A 14,837-nucleotide genomic window follows, 5' to 3' on the forward strand; every position below is an offset into this window, starting at 1 on the left:
ACTCTTCCGCATCTGGTGACTACTTCGGTTTCATGAGCTAACCGATGAGTCCACTCTGAACACCTTGGACTCAGCACATATCTCTCCTCATCTCTCATCTCACAGACTTCTAGTCAAGTAACCGCATACATCCCATGTGATCATCGAAGGACACTCCGATCGGGGCATCACATGCGCCCAATGACCTCGAGGATACCTCCCACTCGACGAAGACCATTGTCCACTAAGAATATAAACATCGAGCATGGAAACTCACCTGGACTCATCCCCACTACGCTACACCAACTCAACCGATCGACACCCCGTCGAGCAGCATTAAGATCCACTCTGAGGTATAGTCAGGCCCTGGAAGATACTCCTTCACCACTTCGAGAGCTGGAGAGGGGATGGAAGGAGGTACGTAGGGAAAGATTGGGGATACCTCAGCCGATGGATGGAGATGAAACGGCCATTCAGCTTACACAAACCCAATACGAACAATCCCCAAATCCTAAGAATATAGATGAAGAACATCAGAAGGAGCTCAGAGGGGATCGGATGAGACAATTGGATTCTTATGATGGGATCAAGAGAAACGTACATGAACGAAATAAAAACCAAATCAATGTCCGATTCGTCACTTCTTCATCTTCAGCTCTTCTTACTCCACCTCATACACCGCCAGAATCGCCTAGATCCCCGCATGTTGATTCATCAACAACGATCAACAGAAACGTATCTGAATACCCTCCGCCCACTAGTATGACTGTCGAACCGAAAATGTCTACAGCAAAGACAGCAATCGTAAATTCTCCTCTCGTACCGGATACAATACACCGAGAACAACCCTTTACAAGAGACACTATCCAACCAATTCTTTCCTATCCACTCTCACCTACCTCTCATCCTGTCCCCATTCAGAAGAACAAGAAAGATACGATTTACATCCCCTCTCAACCATCTTCCTACGAGATGATCCTTTATCTCGTAGTTGGACGAATCTTCAAGGTGAAGAAGGGAGGGAGCTTGGTCGAGTTCACTATTGGAGATGGTAAGGGGAAGAAAAGGGAGAGAATATTGAACATCTCGCATGCGGAGCATTGGGGTCAGGGGGATAGGAGAGATTGGGAGAATTTGAGAGGGGTGGTAGAAGGGTTTAAAAGGATTACACCGAGGGTGAGATTCACTTCCCCCAAAACAAGTATACCCGTTGACATTGACTTGGCCTTTCATGTTGTAGATCAAAATCTTTCATCCGCTTGGACATCTATCGATCACCTGTTCAACGCCACCTGATGTCGTATTGACCTTTCAGATCCAAACTGCTCTGATACTTCCACACCCCCGAAATGATAAGTCGAAAACATCAGTACTATCGAGTCGAACTGAATCCACCAACAGCGCATCCAGGGCTCGGCTCGTATATTCTAGGTCTACAAAGGAATTGCAGATCGATACTGCCTGTACAAACGTGCTTAGTGAAGAGAACATAAGGACTAGAAGGATCGTTCGTATCTCTCGTCAAGTTGATTCTGTACATCTGAAAGAGCAAAAGACTCGTGGGAAAGATGATCTCAAAGGTATATCGCAGCTATTTGGCCTAGATACTGAGTTACTAGACTGGAGGGAGGAAGAGAAAGAGGCTTTGAGGAGGTTATGGGTATTGAGGAGTGAATGGGTTAGATGGGGTGGGTAGGTCGGTAGATCATTGTAGCTCCTCGATAATTTCACCTGAAATAATGTGCTCTCTGAGCTTGTAGCTGTTAGTGATCTGTTGCATCTCGTTGTATGTCCCTGTCCTCGGGTTCTCTCGTTGTATCATGCATAGTGTTATAGATGGGTAGTACCTCGTAATCCTTACATGTAGGAGGAGTGCCACATCAATCAGAGTGATGTACGGTGGCATCCGGTGTTTTCGGAGTTATCTCTACGGTGAGATTTCCTGTTCGATGCGTCTATTGACTTTTTATCAATGTCTTTATCAATTCACGTCCATATATCTTTATACATTCTCACACATATATTCAAATCAATAACACCATGTCAAAGCATATCACACGCCCACTCAGAGCGATAGGCTCATCATCAAGGACTATTCGCAGGTCAGCATCGACAGTAGCTGAGTCGTCGACATCCTCATCTTCATCTTCCGATCTACCTCCTACATCTTCATCTTCATCCCCATCCTCATCAACCCCTTCCGAACCACCATCAAACAAACCAAGCGGTCTACCAAGACAAGCATTCTCGATCCCTTATTCTCCTGTCCCTCGTTTACCGAATTTCCCAAATACCTACAATTCACCTATACATAAACACTATAATCATCCATCACCTTTATTCTCCCCTCCACACCCTTCGAAATACCCTACGACGCTGGAAGATCAAAATGCATTGAGGAAGGAACAGAAGCTTTCGGCTATATCTGGATTGAGCAGGGAAGAATTGAGGGGGCTGAATAGATTCGTAGTGAGGAGTAGGAAAGTGCAGCATATGACAAAGAAGGGAAAGATGTAAGTGTGCAAGTCTAATTGTAACCATATACCAAAGATGGGCTGCTTATTTTGTATTGCGTACAATGTAGGGGGGTAAACCAAGCTTATGTAGTTGTTGGATCACCCGAACGAGGATTGGTAGGATTAGGTAGAGGTAGAGGTCATAATGGTGCTGCAGCCGCCGATGCGGCTTTCCATAAAGGTGAGCATGACTTGGCCAATTTTTTGATTATCTCAAAGACTACAGCTCATGTGCATATGTTTATCTCAGCCGTTCTCTCGATGGACTATGTGAATCGATATGAATCTCGTACGCTCTGGGGAGAAGGTAAAGATTTGACTGGGAAATGGGGTGCTGCGAAAGTACATCTAAGAGCTAGACCACCAGGTAAGTGCGGAACCTCCCTTGGTTCGTTATGATGTGTCTGTCTGGCTGACCCATCCCGGTACAGGATTCGGTCTGATGGTCCCACCGATGATTCATCGATTGTTCACTGCATGTGGTATCAAAGATGCCAGCGCTATGATCACCGGCTCTAGAAATAGACCGGACGTACTCAAAGCGACTATCCAGATATTACACGGTGGTGTAAGTGATTTTCTTCTTTTTGTGTTGTTGGTGGCTGCACCCAGCTAACCAAGTGATTTGCGTCCACAGGGCAACCCATCAGGATTCGGTACCGGTCTGTTCGGCAAGAAAGGGCCAAGGGAGAATAAAGGTCAAGGGATGAGGAGTAAAGAAGAGATTGAGAGGGAGAGGGGAAGATACGGTGTGGATGTCGGTAGAAGGACTTAGGGGAATCTGTATTGCATGCATCATCAGTCATACCAGGAGAAGTATCTGCTTCTGATACCATATATACCTTGCCTACTCTTCATCTTGTTAGCATGTGTCCGGGTCCAGTTGATGTTGTCCAACGGAATCAAATTCATCCGCTGAAAACACAAACGCATGATGACATCTTCCCACTGGCATGATCTTATCCTAACCTTCCTCAATCACATCTCGCATCTCATCTCACAGATGCACATATGCTCAAATGCGTCTACAGCCAGTATAAAGACACTGACGCAGCAAGAAGCTATACGGTCAGATACAGTTCTTCATCGAACAGCATAACCAGCCAACATGTCCAGCTTCGATCCTCCCTCCCCTGCTGCTCTCGTCTGGTCACTCCCCCACATCCGAGTGAGAATACTGAGCTATCTTAGACCTCAAGACTTGCTGAATACTCTTACATTATCCAAGGAGAATTTCAACGTCGTGGTGGATGTGATGTTCAGAGAGATGAATCATTGGAGCTATACCAGGTTGAAAGATCATTGCAGGTCTATCGTGAGTTCAACAGGCTCGTAGCTGGTCTGTCTTTCGATTGTCCGACCAATTATCATACCGTGAAAGCTGATCTCCCTTCTCATGTTTCTAGCAACGCCTCCGTCGTTATACCTTGGCCGTACGATACCTCGAAACAGCCGCTGAGCTGAGTACAGCCAAAGGTCCTTCAATATTCATGACTTTTCCCAATCTGCTCAAAGCATACACATCAGATTGCGCACACCGCGCTTTTGGTGAGATTCGGGAAGCCTACAAATACCTCGAGCTCGTGCGGCCTCCGGATTCAACGGCAGCAGGATACTTCAACTTTATTCGGAACTATGCAATATCACCTATCAGCGCGCCCATATTGATGTATGGTGAACATGAGACGTTTCCGCCTGGGTGGGATATACAGGTGAAAGCGGGCTCGATCGATTGCTCAGATGAATTGATTGGAAGGGATCAAACGGAATTGACACCGAGAGAAGTGGTAGATAAGTTGATGGAAGCTTGGTTGGATGAAAAAGGAATATTTAGTCAACCGTTCAAAAAGTTTAGGATACAAGCTCCGGTGACTAGGAAGAAATTGGTGGATACTATTGAGAAAGTCAGTCAGATGGGTCAGAAGTTACCGCAGCACTTATCAGTGACGCTGGTCAGTTCGGAGGGACCGATTGAAGGACATGAACAGCAAGGACCAGCTTTGGAGGATCCCAATCGAGATGGGAATGTCAACGATGTTCAGGCAAATATTCAAGGTGAACCGGATGTGATCCCGCCGGCACCAGTATTGGACGATTTGAAAATGGTAGAGATACTTTGTGAACATTTCGAAGGATTGGAATTATACATCCATCAAAATTCGGATCTATACCCGAAATATAGTTTACATGATCTACTATGTCATGAACCTATCGATTGGTCGAAGAAGCAAAGCAAACTGAAGAGATTACTCTTATCTATCGACGTCTCAGAAAATTATGCTCCGTTCTATATACCGAGGTCAACTCGTTCGCGTTCATCAAGTTCGTCATCATCAGACCCCTCTTCGCCTTCTCCACGCTCAGGTTCTCCTCCAAATACAACACCCCAACCATCACTGCACTTAGACAGCCTCACATTGCTTCTTTATCCACCAATACCCTCCGAGACACCTCCGGAATGGACTTTCACCCAATATCTCCCTTCGATGTCATTCTTTGCTCAAGCGACACTTCACCAATTTGGGACTAATCCCAACTGCGAATATACAATTAGAGTGAAACAGTGGGGACCTAGAAGGGACGAGCTATTGAGTCGGTCATTGACGGATCTCCTCAGGAAGGAGATACGAGAGATTGAACATAGGGAGAGCGTGGATCGGAGACCCGGATGGAGACTGATTGGAGGGAGCGGAAGAGAAGACAGAGTTGTGGGAGAGAAGAGGATTATCAAGAAGGCCAGGGGGAGGAATTATACTGGTTGGTAGGATGGGTCGAATAGGAAGCTTCCCATCTCTGGATATTGGGCATGTTATATTGTCGAAAACTGTTTTATGCAAAATGTTACATGTTATAGGGGATACTGCACGACATGTATCGAATCGGTCACAACGCTAACCCCACTCGCAGTATTCCTCGCTTGACGTCTACGCGAATGATTTTTAGGTGTGGCTTCTTGTTTCCTCTGTACCTCCACGAGGCCCTCGTGTGGATTCGGGATGATCAATCGAAGTGCAAGATATGCCCCCGTTCACTGTACAAGTACCACATGGGGTATTGTTGCTGACACGCAGTTGTGCTTTGTCATCCCCGTACAACCCGGATCGATTCATGTAGACGACATGTGCCTCCGCAAGGATTCGAATGAATCAGTGTGAACGAAACGAGGGTTGCGATGGTGTTTGACATTGACCCATGACGTCCTAGTCTGAATGAGTTGTCCGAGAAAATTATGAATCGTCCTCGGCCGAGGGATCACATACCGGCGGGAACGCAAAGGCTTCATTCTACTATGCCGCCGGCAGTTGTGTGCCACACCCTGATGTCAGGGTTTTAGAGTATTTAATCGAAAACTTCCGCAAAGGCATAACCTTTGAGAAAATAATTTTTGGGTCGTCTGTTTACCCTTACCAATTACGGATTATAGTGCTAGAACCGTCATCTCACACTCGCTTATGACCGAAAAGCGATACTTGCATGCTGTAAAATGCATGATGAAAAATTTAACCGGTTTGAGAAACAACATACTTGGTAATTGCTTGGTATGATTTGGGGGGATGCGAATGTGAATATTCACGGTTACGGGGCTTGGAGAATGATATAGGGGATGAAATCGTATCCGCAAAAGGGTAAATGGGGTTACATACGACCCGAGATCGTTTCTCTTGGTACATACAAATTTGAATCGGAATTCGTCACGAGAGAAAGGAAAAAATCAAATTGGACTAAACAAACGGACGACGAAGTCTTTCCCATACATTCGTTATATAACATATCTCTGTCATAACTTTCTATCTTTCTTCTCTTATCTTTACTTTGTATATATACATAATTCATACAATAATTCTTGACAAACAATCATAAAGAATACATCCTATATAGGAGGTAGCTCAGCAAATTCGACAAGATGGCTCCCAGAAGTAGTAAGAAAGCATTGACATTATGTCTGTTCCAAAGTTTGGCGGGTGTACTCTTCGGTTGGAGTAACTCTGAAGGAAGTGGTCTGGTGAGTCCGCATCTCCTTCTGGATCATATGTGCTTTGGGCTCATTGTACGGTACACCTCCAGTTTAACATGGACTCGTATCAACGACGATTTGGTGTCTGTGATGCCAGTGGCGTATGCACCCTCGGTACGACCAGACAAAGTGCTATTACCGGTTTATTGAGTGTTGGTGCGACTATTGGTGCTGTTGGTTCTGGTTCAGTAGCCGATCGAGTGAGTCCACTCCACCGAAACTAAAAATGCGATGAGACTGACAATAGCTGTATAGTTCGGTCTCCGTCTCACTTGCTTAATTTTCATCTTCATCTACCTGATCGGTGCTGCTATCGAAGTGAGTCCAGTCTATCCCCGCTTATCTCCGCTTTCCACTGACATTCAGCTATCCGGTAGACCTCCGCCATGAACACTTATGGACAAATTTGCGTCGCTCGATTGTTGACTGGACTCGGTGTCGGTGCTACATCAGGTTTGGTACCAGTTTTCCAAGCCGAAGCTGCCCCACCAAGATTCAGAGGTTTGGTCACTGGATCTTTCCAATTGTGCGTCACCCTCGGTATTTGGGGTGTGGCAATGACCAATTGGGGTATGAGCTCATACGCCGGTGATGTATCGTAAGTCCAACCACTCTATTACTACGTTAGCATATACTGATGATATACCTACCACAGATGGAGAGTCCCAGTAGGTCTACAAATGGCCTGGGCGGTTTTGTTACTCGTCGGATTCGTCTTGTCACCTGAATCCCCTCGATTCCTCGCCAAGGAAGGAAAGTGGGATCACTGCCGTAAGAACTTGGCTAATCTCCGAGGTATTCCAATGGATCACCCCGATATCGAGGTGAGTAAAGGTCATCCTAGAACAATGCAATCTTGGGCTAACGTTTACTCTGCAGTCCGAGATGGAGGAAGTTCGAGCAGCTACGCTAAAAGATCAAGAACAAGGTGATGCAAGTTACTTGGAATGTTTCTCCACCAAAGATCGAATCCTCTGGAGGACTATGATTGGTATCTTTGTACAGATTGGTCAACAGATCACTGGTATCAACTTCTTCTTCTCGTAAGTCAGTCAATCAAGATGACCAGATCCGTTGCGCTAAAACAGGTCAACAGCTACGGTGTTCAATTTGCTCAAACTGCCGGTATCGATAACAGTTGTAAGTATTCCTCTCTTTACACCCAAACCGACCCTCGCTGACAGAACATTCAGACATCTTCCAAATCATCCTCGCCTCTGTCAACGTCCTTTTCTCGTTCCCCGGTATTCTCGCTGTCGACCGAGCCGGTCGAAGACCCGTCTTACTTATCGGTGCAGCTCTGATGTTTACTGGTCAAATTGTCGTTGGATCCGTATCAAAGGCTTACCCAGATGACAAGATCGCCGGTGACGTCTTGATCGCTTTCACCTGTCTCTTCGTGGCGAGTTTCGCATCAAGTTGGGGTCCAGTTGCTTGGGTTGTATGTGGTGAAACTTTCCCTATCAGATTGAGTAGTTTGTGTGTGACTTTGGTAAGTCATCATTTAGCTCAGGAAGAAAAGACTATCGCTGACAGAGAATATAGGGTACCGGTGCCAACTGGTTGTTCAACTTGATCATCGCTTTTGCCGCTCCTCAAATTCAAGCTATTATCGGAACTGGGATCACCTTTGTATGGGCAGGATGTCTTGCTTTGTCGTAAGTCTCCTGCAAGTGTAGGTGTGATGCAACTGCTTACGGATCCGCTGCAGATTCACCTTTGCCTACTTCTGTATCCCCGAGACCAAAGGAATGTCCATCGAGGAGTGAGTTGAGACTTTATACGCACTGCTAATGAACGTCTGCTGACATGAATACTCCAGGGTCGACGCTTTATACCTCTCTCACACTCCCGCCTGGAAATCAGGTAGCTTCAAAGAATCCCAAGCTAGCACCCAGAAACTCGCTTCCGAGAAAGCTTACGCCAGATCTACCCACCGAGAAGGCCAGGAAGGGAAATCCTCCCAACAAACCAGTGCCAGAACCAGTGCCGAGGGTGCTATGGTATAATCGCGTACAAACATAATATCATCACCTATCTCATCTCATCATCCACAACAACTCATCCAGCATAATCAAAACATTAGAATAATAGATCATAGAACAAGGAACACGGACCATTAAATATATACCATACTGTTTCTTCACGTCATGTCATGAATTATCTGGCTTTGCAAAGAGATATGTAACGATAAGAAAATACATTATAAGCTCTATACTATCTATACTACTACTGATACATAAGTCAACTTTCATAGTCTGAATACATGCAATGGCTCGAAATCACTACTATCAAGTATTCTCGCAAGGTCCGTCCAAGTATCCTTCCAAGAATCTATCGTCTGGGCATCAACGGGTATATCAAAAGTCAACTTATCAGGCTTGTTATTCCTATTATGTAGAATCTCCAACGATCCATCTTCATCCTCTGAAGAGATAGTATCGTCCTTTCTCATGTAATATCCACCTAGACCAGCTGATGAATGTACCCAGAGCATCTTAGTTGCCGAAGTGCGATGAATCGATTTCTGTCTGCGAAAGCCATCGTGTTTTTCTAGCGTGTCCCACCTTGTGTATGCGTTGGGTGGAAATGTATCCGAGTCATAAGGTAGAGACAGGTCCAAAGGCTCTCCTCCATAATAAGTATGATCCGCTGCTATCGATCCGATATTATCTTCTAGACTATCAAGTCTGCGAATCGTAGCATTGCGAGAGGGGTCTTGACGGATGATGATGAACTCGTCCAAATCAATATAAGCTTGGAACTTGTCTTGAAACCCGTATCGCATCAAACAGTCGGCTGCATATACAGCTTGATCGGCATAATCCTTAGCTACGGATGCGTACTGCTGAGAGAGAACCGGAGCATCAAGGTAGGTATCTCGTAAATTGAGTAGATGGTTGAGCTGAATTATCCAAGAGTGGAATTTCGGATCTCGAGAATACCAATGGACACTATCCACACCTTGATACATGTGCCATACTCGCCATTCCACGATGTTCTTGAGTGGTACTATACCCTCCTCTTCGTCTGAGGGTTGAAGTCGAACGGGCGATACGCAGATACTTAGCTGTTTGGTAGGTGCCGCGGGTGACCAGTCGGAGGCAGAGATGGTATGAACGGGTCCTGTAACCTGTTTGATCAAGGTATCGTGGTTATCTGATTGCTCTAAGCAGGCTGATTCTCTCCAAGCTAGATGAGGTGAATCGGAAGCAGTATCTTCGATCGAGCATCTACCAAGGTCGAACCAGGATTTCAGTTCTACTAACCCGTTACGGATAATGTTCATGGAGCAGGTCCTAGCAGATTCTGAAGCAGAGGCATCCATCTGATCTTGAGTCCACGAAGGCATTTGACATTCTATCAGGAGGTACTCGTCCCTCGCTTGCCTAGTCACCGTTGCTTCTACCTCTTCCGTCTGATTGCCATCTGCTGTGGTGTATACACAAGCGAATTTGAGGTGAGAAACACTAGGTGGCAAACGAGCTTGGACGTGCAAACCCATCCAATCATCGTACCCATCTTGCTCGACGAACCACAACGAGCTGAGCTGGTAGTGCGATTTGTCGAGATCTTTGGTAGGGTGAATAGAGGTGGACATGTGATACATCGTCCCTTTGTACGGGTTTGCATGGGGATAAGGTCTGAAGGGGGATTGAGAGGATGATGGCTCGGTGATAAGAACCAGCGGATTTGAAGTTTCTGCGCCTTCGCTGGTTGGGGAGTTGTCGATGATGGATTGGTAAGACGACTCGGAGGGTGTTGATGATATGGAAGGGGAGTTTTCTACCAGAACAGCTGGAGTCGATGAAAGGGTTGCATGAGCTGATTGTGAGATCCAGGCTGGCCTAAATTTGCCATGGAATACATGCTGTTCGAGGTCTGAAGATCATTTAGCTCTGGGGCACTTTCGATCTCGAGAGTAGACGTTTCCACTCACTCTCTTCCCTTGCAATCCTCTTAGCATTCAGCTTGAGATATCTACGAAATCTATATGAATTCAATGTCTTAGCCTCGATTCCTGTGGCCTCTGTCACCCAGACCGGCTGGAAGAAGTCGAAAACAACGAGGACTGTCAACAGGGACAAGGTTATTTTGGCTAGTCGTACAATCCACTTAGGACTGGATAATGTCACTACCATTGTCGATGGTGCTCATTGATGGGATTGCGATGAGTATAGAGAATCGTAATGTAGCATCTTCATATCTTCCACCTCACATCCTAGCTTTACATATCATGTTATATCGTTCAAGCACCTTTGATACGAGTACCCTTGCCTTTGCACAGACTAGGATGAAACTAGCATCGTTCAGGTATCCTGACAACTCAGGTTGCACAGATGTCTTTGTACACAGCGAGAGTGTGTATCACCCAAAATCTTCGAAACCCCAAACCCCGATTTTTAGTTTCGGCAGTTTAACCTGCCAAGTTCACGTTTCGGATAGGATTTGGTAAGTGCCTCGTTCACCGAGGTGGCTAAGCTCAGGGTTGGATTCCAAAGTTTGTTCTGTGACGTCAAGGAATGAACGCATTCCTGTTATCTCAAACAGTTTAGCATGGGAATGAATACATGGACGAGTGTGATAACCCGAAAGAAGGAAAGGTCAAAGCATACAATCCGTAGTCAAGTGTTCTTGCTACACAAAAACTGCGTATCTCATTGAGTTCAACACAAATTATATGATATCTACATCTATTAGTCTTAAGGTTTCTACTACGATACCATGTATGCACACAGCTACACCGCTATACCCCCCCTGATTCCTTCTCCGTATCGGTCTTGGCAGTCTGGACCTCTTTTTCCCTTTTCTCCTTTTCCTTAATCCACGTATACCTTATCGACCCAAGGAGGATGAAACAGATACTGATCACTTGCCAAGTCGAGAGCTGTTCGTTGGGGAGTAGAATGACGGCGAGCAGGCTTTGAAGGACCCCTCGTACAGCGGTGGATATGGTATGGGTAACGGGCGTGGTGACTGTGATTTGCAAGACAGCAGCGATGGATACGAGGTAGTATGCTACACTGGATATGCCGATTGAGCTGAAAATGGTCGTACTTTCGGATTGGGCGTGGGACCGGAGAGCTGAGAATTCTGTAAATCCACCGGAGAAGAAGGAGAGACTCGTGAAAGTGACAAAACCAACAAGAGATGTTGTATATACCGCTCTGAAGATTGACAGCTTAGGGGCATAGACCTTGACAACGATCGTTTCAGCTGCGGTGGTGAAGGTTGAAGCGATTCCGAGGATGAAGCCAAGGTCCAACATAGCAGAAGCGACTTGAGTAACGTTTGAGTAGGATTCGAGAGAGCTTGTCCCCCCGTACTTTGCGATAGATCCGACGACGAAGCCCGCGCAGATGACGAGGATGCTCTTGAGTATAGATGAGGAGATTTTACTGCCGAGGAACATGTACGAGAGGAATACGGTGACAGGGAGTAGTAGACCTCTTGACACCTGGTAGAAGGAAGCTGGCACGAGCTGCACAGGCATTAGCTTAGCTGCACGTGAAAAAAAGAGTACTCACGTTCAAACACCACACTTTCATGCCTACTGCGACGGTCCTCATGAACAAATATGGCCAGAGTCGCTTAAGCTCTCCAATATCCATCAGAAGCGGTCCAACTGAGTCGGGTGAAAACATCCTGACCACAAGAGATAGAAGTACGCATATCCCCGTCTGGAAAGCTAGCAAGACTTGAGGCAGTGGTACATTATTCAGCGCCCATTTGTTGAGAAGTGTCACGGACAATGCGATAGTAATATGAAAAGAGACCGTGAGGAAGACGACCAGTCTGCTCGGTCCATTGTCGGATCCTTCTGCACCCAGTTCATTCGGTTTCTCAGTTGGCGAGCGGGATAAGGAGGAGTATAACCCTCGGGAATCGAGGTAGGCAGTGGTAGGTGCCAGAAGTCGACTATGGATCGCCCTCAGGGGCAAGAATACTCTGAACATTGTTCGGCCATGTATGGTGATTGATTGAGAGCATCTTCATGCATCAACTTTCGTCTACATGCAATGTCATGGCTTAATATTGTCATGTTGAAGGCCATATGCAGGCTTCGGCCTCGGAAATACCTAAATACGCTACGGAAACATGGTGAAACAGGGGTCTCGTAAAGATAAACGCTAGTGGAAGCTTAAATAGATGACATGCCCTGATAGCATTGAGCTGTGTGAGAAAGAATCCAGCCCACTTGACATTCCTTGACGATTATGGAAAGTGTCAAGATGCTTATCACTGCTGGTATGTTGACAAAGCGGTCTACAGTGCATGGTATCATAGATTTATCGGATCTCTATTGCATAGTGAACGACTCAGTGTCGCAGCTCTCACGGTGTCACGGGGAACTCAAGCTTGTCTGAGCTGGGTGAGTCCATCGTTGTGAAGATGAATGGAAAAATCAACTCACTGATTAGTTCCTTCCCAACGCCAGTCTTATCACCAAGCCAGCCGTCATGCTGTTCTCCCCATCCTCTCGCAATCGACTGATCTTACTGTCAACGATCATAGCAGCTAGTATCCTCTTGCTCTACTCGCAGGCCGAACAAGCTTCCTACGTCTATGGATCATGGTCTCACTACGTCACATCCCTCTCCACTCCGTGTCTCGACTCGATACAGCATCAACGGCAGATACTTCTCTCCTCCTATGCAGAATCTCTATCAGGAATCACTCACGTAGCTCTCCTAGACGCACCATGGCACCATAACTCGGGTGATTCGGCGATATGGCTCGGTGAAGTCGCATTGTTAGAAGCATTGGGGATAGAAATCCGCTATGTGTGTCAACATGATGACTATAGTGTACCGGAGTTAGAAGCAGCTTTGGAAGACATACCTCACAGTCAAACGGCTATACTGCTACACGGAGGTGGGAACTTTGGAGATATATGGGGAGGACATCAGAAACTACGAAATGAGATATTGACCGATCTACCTAATCGAAAAATACGGCATTTCCCGCAGACGTTCGAATTCAACCTGGACAGACCATCTGACCTGCTCGAGGAGTCACTGAAAGCGTACCAGAGTCACCCAGATGTGGAGATCGTAGCCAGAGATAGTGAATCGCTTAGATTGTTTGAAGAGACATTTACAGGAGTACAAGTGAGACTCACACCGGACGTTGCTCTCTTTATTGGCTTCGACCAAGACTCCCCTTTCACCCCTCCCATCATGCGTGCTCCTGGATCCGACATGACAATCTTGAACCTGCAAGGAAGCTTCTACACCTCTTTCGAGCAGTCTTCAGCTCTACAACAAGTGTCCAGTCCGTTCGGCTGGCCAACAATGTCTTTTCATTCTACAGCCCAGCACGACATCGTGGTAGTAGCCAGAGGGGATAAGGAAGGTGGACAGAATCGTCAAGATGCGGATGTATGGAGTGGGCTGAGTGATTATACCGTCGCCATCAGAGATTGGGGAGATGAATGGGGTAATATCAAGCGACCTGTCAAGGCGAATTTCGGTGAGATTGATAATGGTGCTGGACAGAAAACCACTTTTATGGATTATTGGAATCAAGCTGCGTTGTTGAGGGTACAATGGGCCATGTCGATGATCTCCACTGGGAAGATCATCATCTCAGATAGACTTCATACAGATATTATGGCGATTCTACTGGGAATAGGACATGTGGTGATAGAAACGGGCAGTTTGAGAAAGGTAGAGAGGGTCAGCGATACCTGGTTAACCTCGTGTATCATTCCGGAAGATACACCATCTCAGCCAAGATTGACCGATGCCAATACGATTTTCGTGCATAGCGAGAACGAAGCCATCAGAGCTGCTCAAGGGTTGTTGGGGTGGATAGAAGGAGGGGCAAACTGGTCGCGTGTACATGGTGATTAGGTTGTGTTATGCATTGTGATCAATGTACTAACGCAGTGTATCCTGAGTGAGGATGATGTATCATATTTATAATTTGCGTGTCACGGCAAATGTAGGAGGATTGATATCGAGATGTCGAGATATGCGATGCGATGCCTGAGGTGATGACAAAGGTATCTATCTCTATGGCTACGAACGTATGCCAGAAAGCTAGAATGGTGTGCTATCGATATTGTTAGAAGTCGTCAAATAGCTTACCTTTATCTATGTCCGCTATCATCGTATCTGATTTTATATGTTTGAGACAGGGCTGATATCTTACGACGCTTATTCAAACGGTTGTATGTGACTGTGGGATTGCCGGATGAGCGTAAAGGGTCGTTTACTGTTGGACAGGACAGTCTTGGCTCAGACGCGTTGTTTTATGGTCATCCGATAAAATCGCTTGCAAGCGAACCTTACATTGCATGAGTAGATTACGGGTATGACTAT

General features: G+C 46.2%; 7 protein-coding genes across 7 annotated transcripts; 5 read left to right on the forward strand and 2 right to left on the reverse strand.

Annotated features, from left to right (window-relative positions):
• Window positions 1-180: 180 nt before the first annotated feature.
• On the forward strand, window positions 181-1,675 carry V865_005123 (uncharacterized protein; the record flags this gene model as incomplete). The annotated part of the gene is made up of 2 exons (XM_066228896.1): window positions 181-1,155; window positions 1,220-1,675. The coding sequence occupies 2 exons, from the start codon at window positions 181-183 to the stop codon at window positions 1,673-1,675; spliced, it is 1,431 nt and encodes a 476-aa protein (XP_066084993.1).
• Window positions 1,676-2,019: 344 nt separating this feature from the next.
• V865_005124 (uncharacterized protein) lies at window positions 2,020-3,270 on the forward strand (the record flags this gene model as incomplete). Its single annotated transcript, XM_066228897.1, has 5 exons — window positions 2,020-2,492; window positions 2,564-2,676; window positions 2,746-2,862; window positions 2,927-3,063; window positions 3,133-3,270. 5 exons carry the CDS (start codon window positions 2,020-2,022, stop codon window positions 3,268-3,270), a joined length of 978 nt encoding a protein of 325 aa, XP_066084994.1.
• Window positions 3,271-3,603: 333 nt separating this feature from the next.
• V865_005125 (uncharacterized protein) lies at window positions 3,604-5,260 on the forward strand (the record flags this gene model as incomplete). Its single annotated transcript, XM_066228898.1, has 2 exons — window positions 3,604-3,810; window positions 3,902-5,260. 2 exons carry the CDS (start codon window positions 3,604-3,606, stop codon window positions 5,258-5,260), a joined length of 1,566 nt encoding a protein of 521 aa, XP_066084995.1.
• Window positions 5,261-6,399: 1,139 nt separating this feature from the next.
• On the forward strand, window positions 6,400-8,519 carry V865_005126 (uncharacterized protein; the record flags this gene model as incomplete). The annotated part of the gene is made up of 11 exons (XM_066228899.1): window positions 6,400-6,498; window positions 6,561-6,710; window positions 6,766-6,828; window positions 6,888-7,108; window positions 7,166-7,334; window positions 7,390-7,553; window positions 7,607-7,650; window positions 7,704-8,002; window positions 8,056-8,168; window positions 8,222-8,275; window positions 8,333-8,519. The coding sequence occupies 11 exons, from the start codon at window positions 6,400-6,402 to the stop codon at window positions 8,517-8,519; spliced, it is 1,563 nt and encodes a 520-aa protein (XP_066084996.1).
• A 242-nt stretch (window positions 8,520-8,761) lies between these two features.
• On the reverse strand, window positions 8,762-10,652 carry V865_005127 (uncharacterized protein; the record flags this gene model as incomplete). Its single annotated transcript, XM_066228900.1, has 2 exons — window positions 8,762-10,392; window positions 10,451-10,652. The coding sequence occupies 2 exons, from the start codon at window positions 10,650-10,652 to the stop codon at window positions 8,762-8,764; spliced, it is 1,833 nt and encodes a 610-aa protein (XP_066084997.1).
• A 605-nt stretch (window positions 10,653-11,257) lies between these two features.
• On the reverse strand, window positions 11,258-12,467 carry V865_005128 (uncharacterized protein; the record flags this gene model as incomplete). The annotated part of the gene is made up of 2 exons (XM_066228901.1): window positions 11,258-11,992; window positions 12,039-12,467. The coding sequence occupies 2 exons, from the start codon at window positions 12,465-12,467 to the stop codon at window positions 11,258-11,260; spliced, it is 1,164 nt and encodes a 387-aa protein (XP_066084998.1).
• A 504-nt stretch (window positions 12,468-12,971) lies between these two features.
• On the forward strand, window positions 12,972-14,366 carry V865_005129 (uncharacterized protein; the record flags this gene model as incomplete). Its single annotated transcript, XM_066228902.1, has 1 exon — window positions 12,972-14,366. One exon carries the CDS (start codon window positions 12,972-12,974, stop codon window positions 14,364-14,366), a length of 1,395 nt encoding a protein of 464 aa, XP_066084999.1.
• Between the last annotated feature and the right edge of the window lie 471 nt (window positions 14,367-14,837).

Source organism: Kwoniella europaea, chromosome 1 (assembly GCF_036810445.1).
Source record: "Kwoniella europaea PYCC6329 chromosome 1, complete sequence".
NCBI classification, from domain to species: Eukaryota; Fungi; Basidiomycota; class Tremellomycetes; order Tremellales; family Cryptococcaceae; genus Kwoniella; species Kwoniella europaea.